This window comes from Microcaecilia unicolor, chromosome 3 (genome assembly GCF_901765095.1).
Source record: "Microcaecilia unicolor chromosome 3, aMicUni1.1, whole genome shotgun sequence".
NCBI classification, from domain to species: Eukaryota; Metazoa; Chordata; class Amphibia; order Gymnophiona; family Siphonopidae; genus Microcaecilia; species Microcaecilia unicolor.
The window spans coordinates 288,410,976-288,434,665 of NC_044033.1; the positions used below are offsets into that span (position 1 = coordinate 288,410,976).

At 43.8% G+C, this 23,690-nt stretch overlaps 1 protein-coding gene across 1 annotated transcript in view; it reads left to right on the forward strand.

The window, feature by feature from the left end:
* The window catches only part of ARID4B (AT-rich interaction domain 4B), a 1,313,885-nt gene that overhangs the window by 1,286,582 nt on the left and 3,613 nt on the right, over positions 1–23,690 (forward strand). The window contains exon 23 of the mRNA XM_030198147.1: positions 15,687–15,833. Within this exon, the coding sequence (XP_030054007.1) occupies positions 15,687–15,833 (147 nt within the window). The remainder of the gene's footprint in view (positions 1–15,686; positions 15,834–23,690) is intronic.

A 23,690-nucleotide genomic window follows, 5' to 3' on the forward strand; every position in this document is an offset into this window, starting at 1 on the left:
GCCTAGCCAGTCACCAGACCTTAATCCCATTGAAAACTTATGGAGGGAGCTGAAGATGCGAGTTGCCAAGCGACAGCCCAGAACTCTTAATGATTTAGAGATGATCTGCAAAGAGGAGTGGACCAAAATTCCTCCTGACATGTGTGCAAACCTCATCATCAACTACAGAAGACGTCTGACCGCTGTGCTTGCCAACAAGGGTTTTGCCACCAAGTATTAGGTCTTGTTTGCCAGAGGGATTAAATACTTATTTCCCTCTGCAGAATGCAAATAAATTCATATACTTTCCACAATGTGATTTTCCGGATTTAATTTGTGATGTGCTATCTCTCACTGTTACCAATAACCTACCCTTCAATTATGGGCTGCTCATGTCTTTGTCAGTGGGCAAACTTACAAAATCAGCAAGGGATCAAATACTTATTTCCCCCACTGTATATGCTGGAATCTTATCCATCCCCGCAAGAATTTATCCCGTCCTCGCAAGAGTTTAACTTGTCCCCACCTGTCCCCGTAAGAATTTAATGGTACATTTTAAAAAATTTCTGGTAGGCTATCTGTCTCTCTCTGGGTTCGAGCCATAGCACTGCAGGCAAGGAAGGATCAGAAGTTGGAACTTGGAACACGCTGGTGCAAACATGTAAGACTTGTCTCTGATTCACTGGCACTATGTTCTGAGAGGTTGCCACATGCACACGCCAGTAGGTCAGGTGACACCTGATGCTTGTGCCTGTGTCAGGGCTGAGGTCTGTGCATCAGCATGGGAGCAGAGAGGACAGCAGATGAAAACCTGAACAGTCCAGTCTGCCCAATAGTCACGCTCATTATCAATTCATAATTAAATCAACAATCAATGTTTTTTTTATATAGATCTGTCATCAATAAAATTTACATAAAGAAAAAAAAATCAACAATGAACATGATATATACTTGATTATGGCCTTTCTTTGACGTTTCTGGACATAGACCGTAGAAGTCCGCCCAGCCCTATCTTTATGTTCCAACTGCTGGAGTTGTTGTCGAAGCCTACTCCAGCCTATTTGTCTTCTCATTTGCAGGAAACAGACCGTAAAAGTTTGCCCAGCACTGTTCTCCTGTTCCAGCCACTAAAGTTGCTGTCTAAGCCCTTTCCAGACCATCCTAAACCAGATTGCCATATATGAGACAGAGACCATACAAGTCTGCCCGGTATCGGCCCTAGTTCATCACAACCAGAGTCACTTGACACATGCAGCCATTTAAGTTTAGGTTTTTTATAACTTCCATTTTCTAATTAGAGATCCTGTATGTTCATCCCATGCCTTTTTGAATTCCGTCACCATTTGTGTCTCCACCACCTCCTTAATGGAGACTTTACGCATCTGTGCTGTTAAACCAAAGAGGAAGAGGAGACAGCACTCAAAGAACTAGGTACTCAGTAAATTAGAAGCTGACACAAGTACTGCATACACTTCCACGGGAACCCCGCAGGAATGGCTTCCCTCCCCATGGGAACCCCACAGAACTGCTTCCATCCCCGCAGGAACTCGTTTCTATGCAAGTCTCTAGTTGCAGCTGCACCAGTATATTTCAGATTGCTGACTGTAGAATTTTTATGCAACAGCGTTCTTAGACACTTAGATTCTGAGACACTTAGGTGTCCCGTTTTTAGTCTGTCAGCAATCTTCTGTCTTCTGGGTTGTAGAGATTTCCTGTATTGCATTGCAGTAGTGGACTCCTTTCTTCCGAGTGGCAAGCTTCTCCTGTATTTCATAGCTTCAGCTGTCTCTGTTCTTCTGAGCTGCAGGTGTCTCTCGCAGACATGTCCAATTTTTCAGAGCCTCCACAGTCTCTTCTCTTTTGGGATTCAGTCATTTTTGGGGCTTGGGAGCTACAAAGGTCTCCTCTCTGTGGAGTTGCAGGCCTGTCCTATGGTACACAGTGTTAACAGCCCTCTCTCTTCTGAGTTGTGGTCATCTTCTGTAGGTCACAACTTCAGCAGTCTCCTCTCTTTGGAATTGCAGATCTTACCTGTAGTTCATGGCTACTATAGTCTCCTGGGTGGTAGATATTACCGGTACTTCTAGGGAGTAGGTACATCTCGCTTCCTGGTTCCAGTCTTCTGGGTTATAGTCATTCTGGTGTGTATCAGCTGTGCCATTCTCATCTCTGCTGAATTGCAGGCATCTTTGGGGTTTCTCAGCTGCACTAGTCTCCTCTCTTCAGAGGGGCAGGCTGTACCAGTCTTCTCTTGTCTGAAGTGTGTGCATCTTCAGTATTCCACCACTGCCTCAGTCTCCTCACTTCGGAGGAGCAGGCTTTGCTGTTATTTCACAGCTATACCAGTCTCCTCTTATATGAGTTGTGTTCGTTTTCTTTTTCAGGTGTGTGTCCATTCTGGGGCGGGGGGGAGGTCTTCATTTTCATACTTCATTTGCCGTGTCCCTCAGCTCTTCATGCAGTTGTGGTTGGCCATGGGCATGACTTTCAGGGAGTGCAGAATGAGTGCCTCCTGATTCTGAACAGCGGCTGCCTGTCAATGGAGAATGTGCCTGCTTTAGTGGCATAGTCTGCTGGCACCTGAAGCAGTGCAATATCTGCTGTCAGTAGAAGATGTCCTACTTTCGTCAGTCACATTGGACTTACACATCTTGTGACTGGAGGTCATACCTGCCTGTCAGTGGAAGGTATGCCTGCCCTTGTTGAGGTCAGTATTCTCAATGGAGAAGAGTAGATAGTGGGGTTCCCCAGGGGTCTATGCTGGGACCGCTGCTTTTTAACAAATTTATAAATGATCTAGAGGTGGCAGTAACTAGTGAGGTAATTAAATTTGCTGATGACACAAAGTTATTCAAAGTTGTTAAATCATGAGAGGATTGCGAAAAATTACGAGGGGACCATTGGAGACTGGGCGTCTAAATGGCAGATGACGTTTAATGTGAGCAAGTGCAAAGTGATGCATGTGGGAAAGAGGAACCCAAACTATAGCTAGTTAATGTAAGGTTCCACATTATGAGTCGCCGACCAAGAAACGGATCTCGGCGTCATTGTTGATGATATATTGAAACCCTCTGCTCAGTGTGCTGCAGCGGCTAAGAAAGTAAACAGAATGTTAGGTATTATTAGGAATGGAATGGAAAACAAAAGTAAGGACGTTATAATGCCTTTGTATCGCTCCATGGTGCGACCACACCTCAAATATTGTGTTCAATTCTGATCACCGCATCTCAAAAAAGATATAGTGGAATTAGAAAAGGTACCGAGAAAGGCAGCGAAAATGATAAAGGGGATGGGACGACTTCTCCGTGAGGAAAGGCTGAAACGTCTAGGGCTCTTCAGCTTGGAGGAAATGCAGTTTATGATAGAGATCTATAAAATAATGAGTGGAATGGAACGGGTAGACGTGAATTGTTCATTTACTGTTTCCAAAAATACTAGGACTAGGGGGCATGCAATGAAGCTACAAAGTAGTAAATTTAAAACGAATGTGAGAAGTTTTCTTCACGCAATGTGTAATTAAACTCTGGAATTCGTTGACAGAGAATTTGGTAAAGGTGGTTAGCTTAGCGGGGTTTAGAAATGGTCTGGACTGCTTCCTAAAGGAAAAGTCCATAGACCATTATTAAATTGACTTGGGGAAAATCCACTGTTTATTTCTGGTATAATAAGCATAAAATGTATTGAACTTTTTCAGGATCTTGCCAGGTATTTGTGACCTGGATTGGCCACTGTTGGAAACAGGATGTTGGGCTTGATGGACCTTTGCTGTGCCCCAGTTTGGCAATACTTATGTACTTATCGAAGGACAGTGCTCAGGAATCCATTCAGAGAATTACTCGGATGCTAGAGCTGCTGGGTTCGTTTTAAACTACCCCGTCCCATCTGCTCACGGTTCAGCGATTGGAGTTCATTGACACCCTGCTAGACACACAGCAGGCACAAGCCTTTCTCCCTGTGCCATGGGTGGACACCTAGTTGCACTCGCCTCTCATGTTCGAGCCTGCTAGCAGTTCACAGCTCGGCAGATGTTGAGGTTACTAGGTAACATGGGCTCAAAAGTGACACATCTTTCTGGAAACTTAGCAGATGTCATCCAGGTAACACCAGAGTTGATTCAATCACTCCTTTGGTGGACAATTCACTGAATCCCTCAGTCCCAGAAGGCACTGATGCGTCCTACTTGGGGTGGGAAGCTCACTTGGATGGGCTTCACTCTCAGGGTGCTTGGTCAGCTCATGACACGGATTACCAGATCAACCTTCTGGAGCTACAGGCAACCTAGAACACTCTAAAGGCTTTCAGAGATTGGCTGTTCAATCAAATTGTCATGTTCTGGGTTCAGTGCACATGATAGACTAGCATCGGATGCCTTCCTCCTCCACTGGGGGAACAGCCTTCTGTATACATATCCTCCCATCCCTCTCGTGGGGAAGTCTTTGCTGAAACTCAAGCAAGACTGCAGAACCATGAGTCTGATCTCCACTTATTGGTCCAGGCAGATCTGGTTCTCTCTTCTTCTGGAGTTATCCTCTGAAGAACCTTGGAGTGTTTTCTGACTCTGTTCATGCAGAACGAGGGATTCTGCTGCATCCCAACCTCCAGTCTCTGGCCCTCACAGCCTGGATGTTCAGAATTTGCTTCCTTGCATCTTCCTGAGGGTGTCTCCAGGGTCTTGCTGGCTTCCAATAAAGATTCCAATATGAGGTGTTATTCTTTCAAATGGAGGAGGTTTGCCATCTGTTGTGAGGGCAGAGCCCTAGATCTTCTTTCTTGCCCTACACAGACCCTTCTTGAATATCTTCTACATCTTTCTGAGTCTGGTCTCAAGAACAACTCTGTAAGGGTTCACCTCAGTGCAGTTCATGCTTACCATTACCATGTGATGACAGCCTCTAGTTTTTCACAGAGCCCCCTATGGGACCTCAACATCGTCCTCACCCAGCTGCTGAAAGCTACTTTTGATCCGCTTGACTCCTGTCATCTGAATTTCTTGACCTGGAAGGTATTGTTTTTGTTGACTGTTACTTCAGCTTGCAGGGTCAGTGAGCTTCATGCCCTAGTAGTGAATCCACTGTACACTAATTTTCATCATAGGGTAGTTCTCCATACGCATCCTAATTTCCTGCCTAAGATTGTGTCAGAGTTTTATCTGAACCAGTCTATCATTCTTACCTTTTGATTAACTATACAATGAACTTGCCTTGAGTTTTGCTAACCACCAAAGTATCCTAACTGACTCTGTACCACGCATCTTGCTCCCGTCTTTTGGTCCCCATATTGTAGAAATTTCTAGCATCCTATCTATGTTACTTGAATGTTCTAGTGCATGCTTATTAGGAGTATCATTAGTATTATGCTAACATTGTGTTGTATCTCTGGTATTTGAATTCCAGTTCTGTTAAATGTGTATATTTTTGAAACTGTTTCACAGTAGTTCTGTTATATATATACTGGGACAGACCAAAGTTCCATCAAGCCCAGCATCCTGTTTTCAACATTGGCCAATCCAGGTCACAAGTACCTGGCAAGATCCCAAAAAAGTACAATACATTTTATGCTGCTTATCCTAGAAATAAGCAGTGGATTTTAGACCATTTTAATAATGGTCTATGGACGTTTCCTTTAGGAAGCCACCTAACCCATTTTTAAACCTCGCTAAGCTAACTGCTTTTACCATATTCTCTGTCAACGAATTACAGAGTTTAATTACATATTGAGTAAAGAAAAATTTTCTCTGATTTGTTTTGGTTACTACTTTGTAGCTTCATTACATGCCCCCTAGTCCTAGTATTTTTGAAAAGAGTAAACAAATCATTCGTGTCTACTCATTCCACTCCACTCATTATTTTATAGACCTCTATCATATCTCCCCTCAGCCGTCTTTTCTCCAAGCTGAAGAGCCCTAGATGCTTCAGCTTTTCCCCATAGGGAAGTCATCCCATCTCCTTTATCATTTTCATGGCCCTTCTCTGTACCTTTTCTAATTCCACTATCAGGCTCATTTTCAAAAGAGAAGGACGCCCACACAAATCGGTATAATTGAAAGCTGATTTTGGGCATCCCCAACTGCTTTCCATCGCAGGGACAATCAAAGGTCACAGGGGCGTGTCGGAGGCGTAGCGAAGGCGGGACTTAGGCGTGCCTAACACATGGACGTCCTCGACCCATAATGGAAAAAAAAAGGCATCCCTGACAAGCACTTGGACGACTTTACCTGGTCCTGTTTTTCTTACGACCAAGGCATAAAAAGGTGCCCGAACTGACCAGATGACCACCGGAGAGAATCAGGGATGACCTCCCCTTATTCCCCCAGTGGTCACTAACCCCCTCCCACCCTCAAAAAAATCTTTAAAAATATTTTGTGCCAGCCTCAAATGTCATACTCAGGTCCATCACAGCAGTATGCAGGTCCCTGGAGCAGTTTTAGTGAGTGCAGTGCACTTCAGGCAGGCAGACCCAGGCTCATCCCCCGTACCTGTTAACACTTGTGGTGGTAAATGTGAGTCCTCCAAAACCCACCAGAAACCCATTGTAACCATATCTAGGTGCCCCCCTACACCCGTAAGGGCTATGGTAATGGTGTACAGTTGTGGGTAGTGGGTTTGGGGGGGATTTGGGGGCTCAGTGGGTAGGGTGGTGGACTTTGGTCCTGGGGAACTGAGGAACTGAGTTCAATTCCCACTTCAGGCACAGGCAGCTCCTTGTGACTCTGGGCAAGTCACTTAACCCTCCATTGCCCCATGTAAGCCGCATTGAGCCTGCCATGAGTGGGAAAGCGCGGGGTACAAATGTAACAAAAAAAAAAAGGTAAGGGAGCTATGTACCTGGGAGCAATTTATGAAGTCCACTGCAGTGCCCCCTAGGGTGCCTGGTTGGTGTTCTGGCATGTCAGGGGGACCAGTGCACTACGAATGCTGGCTCCTCCCATGACCAAAGGACTTGCATTTGGTCGTTTCTGAGATGGGCGTCCTTGGTTTCCATTATCGCTGAAAATCAGAAACGACCAAGTCGAGGAATGACTATCTCTAAGGACAACCTAAATTTCAAGATTTGGGTATCCCCGACCGTATTATTGAAACAAAAGATGGACGTCCATCTTGTTTCGATAATACGGGTTTCCCTGTCCCTCTGTCGGGACATTTTGCGAGGACGTCCTCAGCAAAATTGGGCGTCCCTTTCGATTATGCCCCTCTATATCTTTTTTTTGAGATGCTGTGACCAGAACTGAACACAATATTCTAGGTGTGGTCGCACCATGGACTGATAACGTCCTCATTTTTGTTTTCCATTCCTTTCCTTTCCTAATAATACCTAACATTCTATTTGCTTTCTTAGCCACTGACACAGCCGCACACTGAGCAGAAGGTTTAAACATATCGTCAACAATGACGCCTAGATCCCTTTCCTGGTCGGTGACTCCTAATGTGGAGCCTTGCATTACGTAGCTATAATTCGGGTTCCTCTTTCCCCCATGCTTCACTTTGCAGTTGCTCACATTAAATGTCATCTGCCATTTAGATGCCCAGTCTCCCAGTCTAGTAAGGTCCTCTTGTAATTTTTCACAATAATCTTGCGATTTAACAACTTTGAATAACTTTGTGTCATCAGCAAATGTAATTACTTCACTAGTTACTCCCATCTCTAGATCATTTATAAATGTGTTAAAAAGCAGTGGTTCCGGCACAAACCCCTCTGTTTTCTATCTTTTAACCAGTTTTTAATCCACAATAGGACACTACCTCCTACCCCATGACTCTCCAGTTTCTTCTGGAGTCTTTCATGAGGTACTTTGTCAAACCCCTTTTGAAAATCTAGATACACAATATCGACCTGCTCACCTTTATCCTCATGTTTGTTCACCCCTTTAAAGAAATTTAATAGATTGGTGAGGCAAGATTTCCCTTCACTAAATCCATGTTGGCTTTGTCTTATTAATCCATGCTTTTGAATATGCTGTGTAATTTTGTTCTTTATAATAGTCTCTACCATTTTGCCAGGCACCGACGTCAGGCTCACCAGTCTATCATTTCCTGGATCTTCTCTGGAACCTTTTTTAAGAATTGGCGTTACATTGGCCACCCTCCAATCTTCCGATACCATGCTTGATTTTAAAGATAAATTACATATTACTGACAATAGTTCCGCAAGTTCATTTTTCAATTCCATCACTACTCTGGGATGAATACCATCCAGTCCAGGAAATTTACTTCAGCTTACTTTTTTCAAGTTATTCTGTTAACAAAATTGTAAGTTTTATGTTAATCTGTACCTGCTGTACACCGCCTTGGGTGAATTTCTTCATAAAGGCGATTAATATATTCCAATAAATAAAATACATTTTTCCAACATTCTGACAAAAGCACACTTACACACCTTGGACTGCAAGCGAGCATTGACATTTTACTTGGAGCAGACTAGGCCCTACAGATAGTCCATGGCTGCATCGGTAGCCCACTTGAGATCAGTCTCTGTAGAAAAAAATTTGCAAGGCTGCAACATGGTCTTCGATCCATACATTCCCATCTCACTGTTGCATTGAGCAGAATACCCGATGAGATTGTTGGTTTGGACAAACAGTTCTGCAGAATTTGTTTGGGGTCTAGAATACAACTCCACCCTTCTAGGCCTGTTTTGTTCTTTTCCAGGCTGCACTCTTACACAGGTTGTTTAGTATTTTGAACTTGCCATTGTGAGTTCCAGTTGTTTTTGTTTTTGGTGAGGCTGGTAGCTAGGGATTCCCACATGTGAGTAAGACATGGCCTGCTTGTCCTCAGAGAAAGTGAATATATACCCTTTCACCACCTCTTGGAGTTGTTTTTGTATAGCTAATATGCTATACTGTTGGTCCCGTGCTCTCGCAACAGGCAGGAGGGCACTTTCATATGCAGTAGGGATTCTGGCATGTGCTCTTAAAGCTATATATGCTATGAAAGCGTTCCACACCAGGTGACGCAGATGATATCACCCACCTGTGAGAATGACTGTCCTGCTGTCCTCGGAGAGTACCTGCTACAGGTAAGTATTTTCGCTGTATAGGAGGATTCTTTGCAGCTGTTTACATGATATGTGGATCCTAACACAGTGGTCCTGGTCAGTGGAGTGGCCTTAAGGGTGTTTCCACTACAATGGGGGATAATGGAAGGGGGTCCTGTCTCTGCTGTTATGCTTGCTTTTCTTTGAACCTGTATTATGGGCAGTAATGCAGGGCAGAAAGGTGAAAGAGAGAGATTGAGGAGGCACTGTGTTTAAAATAGCAGCCGCCTTAGATATCTTGGTAGGTTTGACAGAACCAGATGAAGTGAGTACTATGTAATTCTGGGGCAAAAGTCCTGTTTCCCCTAATAAGCAGCCAAGGTGTAATTTCAGGACTACAGCCTGCCCTTCTATACACTCGTGTCCATGCTTTACATGAGGGGGCCACCTGAAGTATCTGGAGGCAGCATGAAGTGCATAGTTAAGATTCCTGAGTTTGACTGAAATGTGTTGTAACTTAACTGGGGTAATATATGAGGACTCTTGTAGATGTGATATTATATTATATGCCAGCCTCACATTCCCCATCACTAAGCTTGACTCACCATCATAAAATTTTGTGTAGGGCTGTATTTAATATCTGTAGATTTCTGCTGAAAAGGAACAGCAGCAACATTTGAAACATGTAGCCATTTGCACAGAAGATTAACTTTATAAAGGAACTAGTATAAAAGGCCCGTTTCGGAAAGAAATGAAACGGGCGCTAGGCTGGTTTTCCTCGTAGTGTGTATGTTTGAGTGAGTGTGTGTGTGAGAGTGACTGTGTGAGAGAGAGAGTGACTGTGCTATTGTGTGTCACATAGAGATTGAGACGGGGTGCTTGTGTATCTGTGAGTGAGTGTGTGTGTTTCAGAATGACTGTGCGAGTGCGTATGCTGGACAGAGTGAGTGAGAGAGACAGAGTTTTCTCAGAGATAGTTTGTTTGACAGAGAGTCTGGTTTTCCCCCTTCTCCCTTCCCTCCCCATCCTACCTTTCCCTTCTGTTGGCCTCCCCCTCCTTTTCCTCCCTCCCTCTACTGAGTGAGTGAGTGTGAGCCCCTCCCCTCTTGCAGGGTCCCCACCCCCATCTCTCTGGTGTGAGGACCCCCTCCCCGTCTGCTTTTCCCTCTGTTAAGCATTTCTGTCTTCCTTCCCTGACTTCCTCCTCCTCCATGCCTGCGTTGTTGCAAGAGATCGGGCAGGCTTTCCATTGCGAAATACCGAGGGGGGTTCCGGGATCTCCTCCAAGTCCTCTGTCGTCGCCGCTGTGTGTACCACCCTGCCCTCGACGTCCTCGCGTTGTGACGCGAGGGCGGAGCTACATTTCCCTTTCTTTTCTTTTTTTTTTTTTTTTGTTGTTGCCTCGCTGGTACTTCTCCGTCGGGAGTTTAGACCTCCGTTTGTTTCTGTTTTTTGAAGCGCGATTCTTTTATGGCGATTGACCCGCCCTCGACGTCATGATGTTTGGACGCGAGGGCGGAGCTTACAGAGATGGAGCCTGAGCTTCAGAGGTTACAAACTCTTCACTGAAGCCACAGAGTCAGCTTCAGAACGTTGAGGTTGGTTTTTACTATATAGGATATTCTAACTTGTAAAGACACTGGGAGAGACTGTCATAACTGGAACAAATGCTGGGCCTAGTGTACCATAGATGCAACATTTATCTGATATAAGCCCCTGTATGGGTAAAGAAAGCGCTACTGGAGCACTAGGCACCACCCTGCCTGGTTTCTGTGGCAAAATATATGGATTCATATGCACTATCCAGCATTAACAACCTGATTACAATATGCAAACTCATATAATCTCATCTGAGTTAAAGCTTGTTGCTTCATGAAGCTGTGACCCTGAGTACAAACAACAAGGTTATCAGAATTGACGTAAAGACTGGCAAAACTGTACATTGTTTATGCAACCATGGCTCTTAGCCAAGGTGCCCCTGAATGCGGTGCTGTGAGACAATCATATGACCCCTGAAGTCATAACAATGGGGGATCACAATGTTCTGTTTACATTACAACAAGGACAGAAAGTATGTCAGCAGTACAGGTACAGCATCTAATTTCTGTATAAAAGGGGCTCTTGTCAGAGATAGGGATTGCTGTGTCAACATCCCACCCTGAGGAGCAGACCTGAGCAGCACCTGCCTGCCCATCTAAGGGACACGCTGATATCTGAAAGTCTAGTTAGGGATTTATGTGCATTTACTCTAAATTATTTCTGTAATGAAATTGGCTCTGTCTTCTGTTGCTATTGTAAATAAAATTGCCGTATTTTTATAATACTTGGGTGTGGAGTTAGTTCCGTCTATTATTTTGGCACAGTGAGCTTGGATCTAAGGATTAGGGGAATACATGTTGCATCTGACACTTACCTTTCTAATGTTAGTCTTGTCTGGGACCCATTTCTTTCAGGATTTACACTGTCGGGTACTCCAATAACATCCCAAAAAGGATCTGTATTGTGCCTACATCCCAGAGGTCCTGTGGGATAAACACCCCTAAGCCCCCCCCCCCCCAACTTTAAGGAAAAGTATTCTGGGAACTTAGCAGACATCATCATCATCACTGAAGGAGTCAATCTTGTGGTGGATAATTTGCCCTAATCTAACTCAGGAACTTCCATTCCAAATTTCTCCATCCAACAAGACATGGACAATAGATATGTCCAACCTAGGATGTGGGTGCTCATGAAAGTGATCCGAAAAGAGAGCAAGGCTTGAAATACTGATGTTGTAATTCACCTGGGGACAAATGACCTTGCCAATACTAGCAAGTTTACAGCACAGAGAACATTCCAGAAGCTTGGGGAGGGACTGAAATCTTTTGTTCAGATTGTGGCTTTTTCTGAAGTAATTCCCGCACGAGGGAAGGGAGAGGAAAGACTACGCAAAACAGTGGATTTCAATAAGTGGCTTGAGTCTTGGTGTAAAGAAGAAGGTTTTAGATACAAAGTCCTTGTCCAATCGAGGTCTCAACCCATTCATCTATGCAGATGACGTCACAATATACATTCCCTTCAAACAGGACTTGACAGAAATAACCAAAGAAATTAATGATGGCCTTAACATCATGGACTCCTGGGCAAACTCATCCCAACTGAAACTAAACACTGAAAAAACACACTGCCTCATCCTCTCATCACAACACAACAAATACAAACCTGCAACTATAACTACCCCAGGACACACACTCCCTATCTCAGAAAGCTTAAAAATACTGGTGTCACACTCGATCGGAGCCTCACACTAGAGAACCAAGTAAATAAGGTAATGTAGAAACTCAAACGAATAAAACCTTTCTTCCCAAGGGAAACTTTTCGAAACCTAATAAAATTAATGGTCCGAAGCCATGCACTGTAGTGGAATCTACACGGGATGCAAAGCACAACTCACAAAAAAAACTCCAGACCACCCAAAATACAGCAGCCAGACTGATATATGGTAAAACTCGATTCGAAAGCGCCACACCCCAACGAGAAAAGCTGCACTGGCTCCCAATCAAAGAAAGGACTATCTTCAAAATCTGCGCCTTGGTACACAAAATCATCTACGGCATAGTACCAGGTTACATGATAGACCTAATAGATCTACCAACCAGAAACAGAATCAAATCATCAAGATCATACCTAAACCTACATTACCCAATCTGTAAAAGACTAAAATACAAAACAACCTACACATCCAACTTCTCCTACGTAAGCGCACAACTATGGAACAGACTCCCAAGTACAGTGAGAACAATCCATGACCACCTAAATTTCAGAAAATCACTAAAGACTCACCTATTCAAAAAAGCCTATCCCAACGTTCCAACATAAAATCCCAGCACCCAGCGACACAACATAACTAATGATCGTACTGGACCATTTATAATCTTCACCTCTTTTGACTCCATGATACTTGATCCAAACCTACCTCATCTGTTCACAACATAACTTTGTATCTGTTACCAACCGAACTGGCAACAGCCTATACTGTACCATGTAAACCACATTGAGCCTGCAAATAGGTGGGAAAATGTGGGGTACAAATTGTAGAGATATGGTACGGCCAGGAGCCCCCACTGGGCCCCCACTGGAATGGTGGGAACCTAAACTTTGGAGTTTAGGCTATTAAAAACAACTGGCAACACTGGCCAAAGTTGGAAAACCAATGGCTAGTATGATTGAGGCCTTGTTGGAAAAACAAGACCTAGTAACTAAGCCTGGAAGAAGGGCTAGTTGACTTGGAATGAAAAAGTTAGGCCAAGGAGACTGAAATCAAAATGGAAGTTCAGTTGCAATCTGAGTTACAAAATGGAAGCTGAGTTGCAATATGAACTATGAAATGGAATCTTTAAGTCTACGTGTCAGTTAGAAAAAATTGTTTGTCATGCCAGGTGCAAAATTGAGGAACTTAAAATAGAAGAAAGGCGGAGGAGAGGGGGATTTGCGGTTGAACAGTTTTGGTAAACAAGGGTTATCATTGCCGTCTATGAGCCCCATTATTTTGAATAGGAGCGGGAGGGTATAAAAGAAGGGACAAATCTAGGAGGGGCAGACAGAAGACCCAGATGCTGCCAGAAGTGCTGTCACTCTGTTCTGACGTCGATTGATCTCTCGGATTACATTGCCCTGTATTGGTAAGCATAAATAAAAATATATATATCCACCTCCTGTCTTCTCTCATTTCTGTAGAAAATCTAAGATTTTAGGATAATCCTGTGACAGAAATTATTACTAGAAAGAGTCCAGATATCCCCACAGTAATAAGGAGTCAGATGGCCATAAGGTACCTTATAGACAAAAGCCTTCTAGTCAATCCAACCGATGATTGTCCATATGTCCCCTCCTCAATACATCCATTCAAAATGTAACAAATAAATAAATACATAGGAGCATGGGGTAATATATGGAGAAATAACAGGCTCTACTGTAATGATGGGCTACATCTTTCTGTGACTGGAAAAAGGAACCTTGGGGAGAAATTCAGACAGTATGTTTCTAGCCATTTAAACTAGAAGGCGGGGGTGACAAGGAAACAAGGAAATTCAGAAAGTCACCACCAGAATAAACATGATGGCAGAGGGAAAGGTCATCTAAATATAGAAAACCACCTAAACTCACTATGCAAATGCTCGTAGTCTAGGTAAAAAGGTTCAAGACTTGCAAGCCCTGATGTTTGAAGAAAACTTGGATACTGTTGCTATTACAGAGACGTGGTTCAATGATTCCCATGAATGGGATGTGACTATACTGGCCTATAATCTTTTTAGGAAGGATAGAGAGGGCCGAAGGGATGGAGGAGTGGCGCTGTATGTGAGAGACAATATCAGAGCGGCTGAAATGTGGGGGACCTGTGGAAAGGAAGAAGCTTTATGGATCGACTTGGAAAGAGAAGATGGAACCTGTATCCACACTGGGGGTTATCTACATACCTCCGGTATAAACGGAGAAGCTAGACAAGGATCTGATAGAAGATATTCAACAGATTGGTATGAAAGGGGAGGTGCTACTGTTGGGAGATTTCAACTTGTCTGATGTGGATTGGAACGTCCCATCTGCAGAATCGGAAAGAAGTAGGGAGATTGTGGATGCCTGTCAAAGTGCCTTGCTCAGATAAATGGTGACAGAACCCACGAGGGAAGGGTCGATGCTGGATCTAGTGCTTACGAATGGAGGAAGTGTTTCCAATATCTGGGTGGGTGCCCACCTATGTAATAGTGATCATCACATGATATGGTTTGATATAAGGGCAAAGGCGGAGTGTGGACTCACAAAACTCAAGTACTGGATTTCAGACGTACTGATTTTGATAAAATGGAGGAATACCTGAAGAAAGAGCTGTTGGAGTAGGAAGGAGTAAATCTAAGTTTGTACCTGAGGAAATGAAGGGTTAAGTGACTTGCCCAAGATCACAAGGAGCAGCATTGGGATTTGAACCAGCCACCTGTGGATGTCAAGACTGGTGCTCTAACCACTAGGCCACTCCTCCACTTGTTATGTTACTTTTTACTTTTAACTATAATCATCACAAGTGAATAATTACTTTGGTAAAAGTAACAAATGTTTCCTGTACTTGTCAAAATGTCAAAACTTTCACGTAACTACAGTAACTAATTACATTTGCTTAGTTACTATACAGCACTACTCCCGGGCCAAAAAGTTTCTAAACTCATGAATTAAAGCGACACATGCATTCTCTTGCAAGATTCAGGTACAAGAATAATCCTCATGCCCCGTTGCTACGTTCCTTAAAATTTCAGGGGAGAGTAACTGCTTCATGATGATTTATGAACAAACCAACAGTGCATTTGGTAAGTGTTAAAAGAAACATAAAATATAAAGTGTGAAATAAAGATTGTTATTGAACACTGGAAAAGATGTAGCTCTGTGTCTGTAGTTAGAAAACCTTTTTAGAATCAATCAGTTGTTATTGGTGATGGGGAGCAGGCAGTTTTAATTGGCTTTTGACTATTTAATTTTTTCATGGTATATTAAAAGACTGGTGGTCACTGTGTTGGTAGTGAAATGACAGCTATATGTCACAAAATGCAGAGGGGGACAATTGGTTTCCTTAAGGAGTTACTGGTATTGTCTCTGAAGTTACTGTATCTGATAACCCTATACACTTAGAGAGAGTGAGAGGCAGTCAGCATGTAAATTAAAACTTTGCAAAGTACTGCACATTCTTATACGAATTATTTCACTTCCAGCTGATCTGGAAAACATGGCAAGTGCAGAGCGCATAGCATTTCTGCAAGAAAAACTGCAAGAAATCAGGAAGCACTACCTGTCCTTAAAATCTGAAGTGGCTTCTATTGATAGAAGGAGAAAGCGCTTGAAAAAGAAAGAAACAGAAAGTAAGTCCTGGCATAACTAAAGTTTTATTAAACCTTACCTAACCACTTTCAGAGTATAACAATGAGCTTTGTATATTAATATAAGAAAGGTACTCTTGACTTAAGTGAGAGCATTCTTTAGTTCAGCAGTGGGCGAATGTGTCTCCTATTGAATTTTATGCAGCCTGTGAGACCATGGGAAGTATACAGAAAAAATGTCATTAACTGGAGTTTTGTTGATTTTAAATACTGTGTGTCATAAATATTTTCAGTATAGCCACTCTAGCAGTTTGTTTCTATTGTTTTTAATTCAATGTTTAAATATTTAATCACAGAAGGTTTATGGAGCCCTGTGCATGTCTCATTCTGTTGCAGACTACCAAGGATAGTATTGATGCAAACAGGATGCCGTACGCACTAACATCTCAAAATGCTTGGGGATTCCAAACACATAAAAACATAAGCATTGCCTTACTGGGACAGACCAAAGGTACATCAAGCCCAGTATCCTGTTTCCAACAGTGGCCAATCCAGATCCCAAATACCTGGCAAGATCCCAAAACTATACATTTTATGCTGCTTATCCTAGAAATAAACAGTGGATTTTACCAAGTCCATCTTAATAATGGCTTATGGACTTTGCTTTTAGGAAACTATACAAACCTTTTTTAAACCCCACTAATCTAACTGCTTTTTCCACATTCTGTGGCAATGAATTCCAGAGTTTAATTACACATTGAGTGAAGAAATATTTTCTCTGATTTGTTTTAAATTTACTACTTTGTAGCTTCATTGCATGTCCCCTAGTCCTAGTATTTTTGGAAAAAGTAAACAAGCGATTCACATCTACCTGTTCCACTCCATTATTTTATGGACCTCTATCATATCTCTCCTCAGCCGTCTTTTCTCCAAGCTGAAGAGCCCTAGCCACTTCAACCTTTCTCATAGGGAAGTCGTCCCATCCCCTTTATTATTTTTGTTGCCCTTCTTTGTACCTTTTCTAATTCCACTATATCTTTTTTGAGATGCGGTGATCAGAACTGCACACAGTATTCAAGGTGCGGTTGCACCATGGAGCAATACAAAGGATCTTGCTCTCCTACTTAACACTATCTCTCCTACTATCATCCCTGTCATCTGTCACATCCTTAATCTTTCACTCTCCACTGCAACTGTTCCTATGGCCTTCAAGCATGCTGTTGTCACTCCACTCCTTAAAAAACCCTCACTTGACCCTACCTGTCCCTCCAACTATCGCCCCATCTCCCTTCTCCCTTTCCTCTCCAAATTACTTGAACGTGTCGTTCACCGCCATTGTCTTGACTTTCTTTCTTCGCAACCTATTCTTGACCCACTCCAATCTGTTTTTCGCCCTCTTCACTGTACTGAAACTGCACTTACCAAAGTCTCTAATGACCTGCTACTGGCTAAATCCAGAGGTCTCTATTCTATCCTTATCCTTCTTGACCTATCTGCTGCTTTCGACACTGTTGACCACACTATACTTCTGGATACGCTGTCCTCGCTTGGATTCCAGGGCCCTGTTCTTTCCTGGTTCTCCTCTTACCTCTCACTTCGTTCTTTCAGTGTTCACTCTGGTGGGATCCTCTTCAACTTCCATCCCATTTTCTGTTGGTGTGCCTCAGGGTTCTGTCCTTGGACCCCTCCTTTTCTCCATCTATACCTCTTCCCTTGGTACCCTAATTTCATCCCATGGCTTCCAGTACCATCTTTACGCTGATGACTCTCAGATCTACATCTCCACCCCTGAAATCTCAACCTCGATCCAGGACAAAATCTCAGCCTGCTTGTCCGACATTGCTGCTTGGATGTCTCAACGCCATCTAAAGCTCAACATGACCAAAACTGAACTTCTCATTTTTCCCCCTAAACCCACCTTCCCTGTTCCCCCTTTCTCTATCTCTGTTAATGACTCTCACATCTTCCCTGTCTCCTCGGCTCGTAACCTTGGAGTCATCTTTGATTCCTCTCTCTCCTTCTCTGCGCATATTCAACAGATCGCCAAAACCTGTCGTTTCTCTATCTACAATATTAGCAAAATTCGCCCCTTACTTTCTGAATACGCTGCCAGAACCCTTATCCACACCCTTGTCACCTCTCGCTTGCAATTTACTTCTCACTGGTCTTCCGCTCAGCCATCTCTCCAATCTGTCCAAAATTCTGCAGCACAACTTATTTTTCGCCAGAATCGTTATACCCACACTAGCCCACTCCTCTGGTCACTTCACTAGCTCCCTGTCCGCTTCCGCATTCAGTTTAAACTTCTCGTACTGACCTTTAAATGCATCCACTCTGCAGCCCCCCATTACCTCTCCACTCTCATCTCTCCCTACATTCCTCCCCGTGAACTCCGCTCACTGGACAAATCTCTCTTGTCGTCCCCCTTCTCCTCCACTGCTAACTCCAGACTTCGCTTCTTTTCTCTCGTGGCACCTTATGCCTGGAATAGACTTTCTGGACCTATACATCTAGCTCCATCTCTACCTGTTTTCAAATCTATGCTGAAAGCCCACCTTTTCACTGCTGCTTTTTAGCTCCTAGCCACTACTCAATTGCCCTCCCCTTGTCCCTTCCTTCCTTCCTTCTCACCCATTACTTTCCTCACCCGTAACTGTCTTGTGTGTCTGTATTATTTAGATTGTAAGCTCTTTTGAGCAGGGACTGTCTCTTTCTATCAGGTGTTCAGCCCTGCATGCGTCTGGTAGTGCTATATTTATTTATTTTATTTATTTATTTGTTGCTTATATCCCACATTTTCCCACTCATGCAGGCGCAATGTGGCTTACAGAGAATTAAATAAGAGTACAACCTTAAAAGCTTAGGCAGGCATAAGAGAAGCAAATAGGAGGGGAGAAACTAACAGCGAGAACTAGGCAGGGTAAGGGACTAGGGATGCATCAATCAACATGGTCAGTTGAGGGGTAAGTCTTAGCAAAGAGGAATGTCTTTAACAACTTCTTAAAAAGGGCATGGTCCTCTTGAGTTTTAAGGTGACGAGGTAATGTGTTCCAGTGTTTAGGACTCCAATAACGGAAGGACGAGGCGAAGATTTTCTTGTACTTGACTCCCTTACAGTTCGGAAAGTGGAGGTGGAGATAGGACCTAGCAGTAGGGTTGGCATTTCTAGGCGGAAGGTCGATCAAGGGGAGCATGTAATCCGGGGCAGTCCCATAGATGATTTTATGTGTTAGGGAGCAGATCTTAAAAGCAATGCGCTCCTGTACAGGCAGCCAGTGAAGTTTAAAGCGCAGGGGTTCGGCGTGTGCAAATCGCCTTTCTCTAAGGATGAGCCTCGCCGCAGTGTTCTGAGCCGTTTGGAACGTTTTCAATAAGGAGGCCTGGCAACCCACATAAATACCACTACAATAATCCAGATGGGATAGGACAAGCCAGTGTACAAGGGTATGAAACAAGTCTCTGGGAAGGAGGTATCTGATGCGCCGAAGCCTCCACATGGCCTGGAACATTTTTTTGGAGACCAAGTGTACATGATCAACCAGCTGGATGTGTGAGTCCAGATGCACTCCTAACAGTCTCAGGCTGTTGGCAATCGGGAGGGCAGAGCCCAGAACTGGAAGCATTGTCTCAGATACATGAGCGTGCGTGGACGAGAGGATGAGACAATGAGTTTTTTCCCTGTTTAGCCTGAAGCGGAACACCCTAGCCCAATGTTCTAAAGTGGTGAAACAGGCATCTATGAGGTTGGCAACTTCTGTTACTGTGGATTGAAAAGGGATATAGACTGTAATATCATCCGCGTAGATGAAAGGGTTGAGGTTCAGGTTTGCAAGTGCTGTGGCTAAAGGCATCATCATAATATTGAATAGGGTAGGTGAAAGGGGAGAGCCTTGAGGGACCCCACAGGAAGCATTCCACTGTTCAGAAGTGTGGGAGTTCACCATGACCTGATAGGACCTTGAAGTCAAGAAACCCTTGAACCAATGCAAAACTGGCCCTCCTATACCAAAGGAATCCAGTAGATGGAGCAAGAGTTCATGATCCACCATGTCAAAAGCACTAGACATGTCAAATTGTAGCAGAAGAATCTTCCGTCCAACAGATAGCTCTCGTCGAAAGTTAGATAAGAGGGTGACCAGGACGGTCTCCGTGCTGTAATGAACTCGAAAACCTGATTGTGATTGGTTACAAATGCTAATAATAATAATAGTATTGGTGGTGCTCAGCACCCACAGAGCTGACTCCTTTTATGAAGCTATAGCAAAAAGCATCAGTTATACTTGGTTACTAGCAAAAGAGGCAGTAACATGGAAAGGAAGGTTATCTGAGGAGGACAACATATAAGAAGAAAGATGTAGTTCTTAGGGAGTCTCTTTGTATTTATTTTTTTAATCAGAGTTTTGATAATTTGTAAATTGAATTTGGACAGAATTATAAGGAATACTAGTAAAAGAGGCCTGTTTCCAACAGTAAGGAAGCGGGCGCTAGCAAGGTTCCAGGGCCCCCTCCCTCCCTCCATCCGTCCTACCCCTGTCCAGGTGGCGTCATTGGGGAACACGGAGCCTGGGCTGCCGTAGCCACGTGGCACACACCTCCGGCATACGCATGCTGGGCTGTTTTGCTATTTTCTTCGGCGCTCCGCGTCACAGCTCGCCTCACACTGGCTTGGCCCCGACTCGGCCGGATTCGCCGCTCCTGTTATCGCGGCTCCTCCCCTCTTCCGTCTGCTGGCTGTCTCCTTTCCCTCGTCTCCTCCCTCCGGCCCTGATGCTTTTGAATTCGCCACTCCTGTCTTCGCATCTCCTCCCCTCTGCTGGCCAATCTGGTGTCTGTTTTCCTTCATAGCCTCCCTCTGATCTTTTTCTATTGGCCCAGATGATTTCCTCTCCTTCCTTGTGTCCTATGGCTGTTCTTCCTTTCTTGCTAGACCCCTGCTGACGTCAGACGCCAACATGTTATCTACGGATCTCTCCTCCTGCACTCTGCTTCTACCTCAGTTGGTGTTTGTTTTGCCCTGTTACTTGCTTTCTATCTGCTTGATTCCTCATTGCTGAACTCTGCCTGGCTCTCTGACTACTCTTTGTGCCTGCTGCCTGCCTGTTAACCCAGCATGTACTCTGAGTTCTGCAAACTCATAGCGCCCGTGCTTGAGATGCGTCACGGTTTCCCAAGCAACATTGTGACGTCACCGGATGACTTCAGACATTACGAACTGGGCTTCAACTTTCTGGCAGTCAGCTTCAGAACGTTGGAGGTGCAAATTATTATAGTAGATATTGTTTCAGTGAAACTTCTCAGAATGAACTGTTGAAAATGTTGCTGTAATATACTTTCTAATCGTATACATCATTTCGGCTTCTCCAATTTGTTTGTTGGTTTGTTTTCCAGGTGAAAATGTATATTTTTATGTTGCGTGCCTTATCTAGTTTTGTTTGATAGATATGATTGTAAGTTTTCTCTGTTTGTCTTATAATTGTATTTTTTAATAGTTATGTATGGTTTTATTATATTGGTATTCAATATACTTAAAGGCCTTAATTAGAATTCCATATAAAACACCAGTATTGCAGAGTTATTTTAAGTGACTGTTAAAATAAGAAATCCCTTGTGGTGATTGATTCCCAGAGTTGAGCCAAAGGGTTGAAATGGAATTACTGGCTGCCAAATGCAGAGGTAAAGACAAAGAATTCCAAGAAAGTATGGAGTTACGTCTTAAGATTCTTAGACAATCCTAAGGGTAAATTAACTTGATTCAACTAGAGAATTGACTGGTAAAATGCAAAAGGATCTACTTGCAGTGATGAAGGGTGTGATTTATGCTTTGGTGTTTAAGACCTATATGTTAAACATTTAGAGCTCCTTTTACTAGTATGTGCTTACCACAGCTTAAAAGGGCTTATCGCATGACATGTTGAGGCATCCCGCGGTAAGTTCCGAATGTGCGTGTGCCAACCACCTGCTAAAATGTTTTTAATTTTTCTGGGAGGGAGCATGTATAGGGGACAGAGAATGGGCTTTTCTGCACTGATCAGGTAGAACATCTACATTGCTGCACACTAACAGAACCAACTACCTCGTGCACTAATTTTTGTTTATGACAGTGCACTAATGGTATCATTAGCACATGGAAAAATACCACAGTGGAGACAACAAAGAAAAAGCAATGTGTTTTTACTGTTTACAATTTTGGTGGGCAGAGTGGTTGCCGACTCTGTTGGCGCTGTGGTTCAGTCCACATTTCTAAGCATTTCTGAGGGTGTTCCATTACCTCATTTTAGCACTATTATGCCCATTGGATTGCGTATTTATACAGCAGTGATTTAAGACTACATATTCTGACTCCTGATGCGCAGGCCCTGTGGCCGAAACACGGCCGTGTCAAGTCATTTGAAGATTTGGAATAAAGACATCTTTGCTTTCTTTGTTGCCTCTACTGTGGTATTTTACCATTGTTTGACTGGAGTTTGATTCTTCTGGGTTGTTTTTTTTTTTTGGGGGGGGGGGGGGGGGGGGGTTCAGATTAATAGCGCCTGGCCTATAATTTGGAAAATTGGCCACTTTCCACTTCAATAAAAATGGCCTTAACGCAGGAAGAAAAAACCTATGCAAGGGTGCACTAAGGCCATTTTCTACCACAGCTTTGCAATAGAACTCCATAGGGTATAATTTTACAAAGAGGCTCATTTTCAAAGCACTTATACTTACAGAGTTCCATAGGTTACTATCAGGCTCATTTTCGAAAGAGATGGACATCCAAAAAATTTACATAAATCGGCATTTGGACGTCCATCTCTCAGAGACGTCCAAATCAGTATAATCGAAACCCGATTTTGGACGTCTGTAACTGAAGTCCATCGCAAGGACATCCAAATTTCAAGGGGGTGTATCGGAGGCGTGGTGAAGGCGGGACTTGGGCGTTCCTAGGACTTGCACGTCTTTGACCCATAATGGGAAAAAGCAGAGACGTTCATGAGTAAAACTTGGATGTTTTCACCCAGACCTGTTTTTATTACGAATAAGGCACCAAAAGGTGCCCGGAATGACCAGATGACCACTGAAGGGAATCTGGGATGACCTCCCCTTACTCCCCCAGTGGTCACTAACCCCCTCCCACCCACATAAAACATTATTAAAAATATTACTTGCCAGCCTCAGATGTCATACTTAGATCTATGACAGTGCATGCAGGTCCCTGGAGCAGTTTTTTTTTTGGGGGGGGGGGGGTTTTGTTACATTTGTACCCCGCGCTTTCCCACTCATGGCAGGCTCAATGCGGCTTACATGGGGCAATGGAGGGTTAAGTGACTTGCCCAGAGTCACAAGGAGCTGCCCGTGCCTGAAGTGGGAATCGAACTCAGTTCCTCAGGACCAAAGTCCACCACCCTAACCACTAGGCCACTCCTCCACTGCAGTGCACTTCAGACAGGTGGACCCAGGCCCATACCCCCCTCACCTGTTACATTTGTGGAGGAAATGGTGAGCCCTCCAAAACCCACCAGAAACCCTTTGTACCCACATCTAGGTGCCCTCCTTCACCCGTAAGGGCTATGGTAGTGGTGTACAGTTGGGGGGGGGGGGGGCTAGAGAGCTTTGTATCTTGGGGCATTTTATGAAGTCCACTACAGTGCCCCCTAGGGTGCCCGATTGCTGTCCTGGCATGTCAGGGGGACCAGTACACTACAAATGCTGGCTCCTCCCACATCCAAATGGCTTGCATTTGGACGTATTTGACTTGGACGTCTTTGGTTTTGAAAATCGCCGAAAGACAAAGACGTCCAAATCTAAGGACACCTAATTCAAGGACATCCTTGCTATTTTTGAAATGAAAGATGGACATCCATCTTTTTTCGAAAATGACCCTCTCCCCGCCTCCAAATTTGAACGTCTTTGTAAAATGTC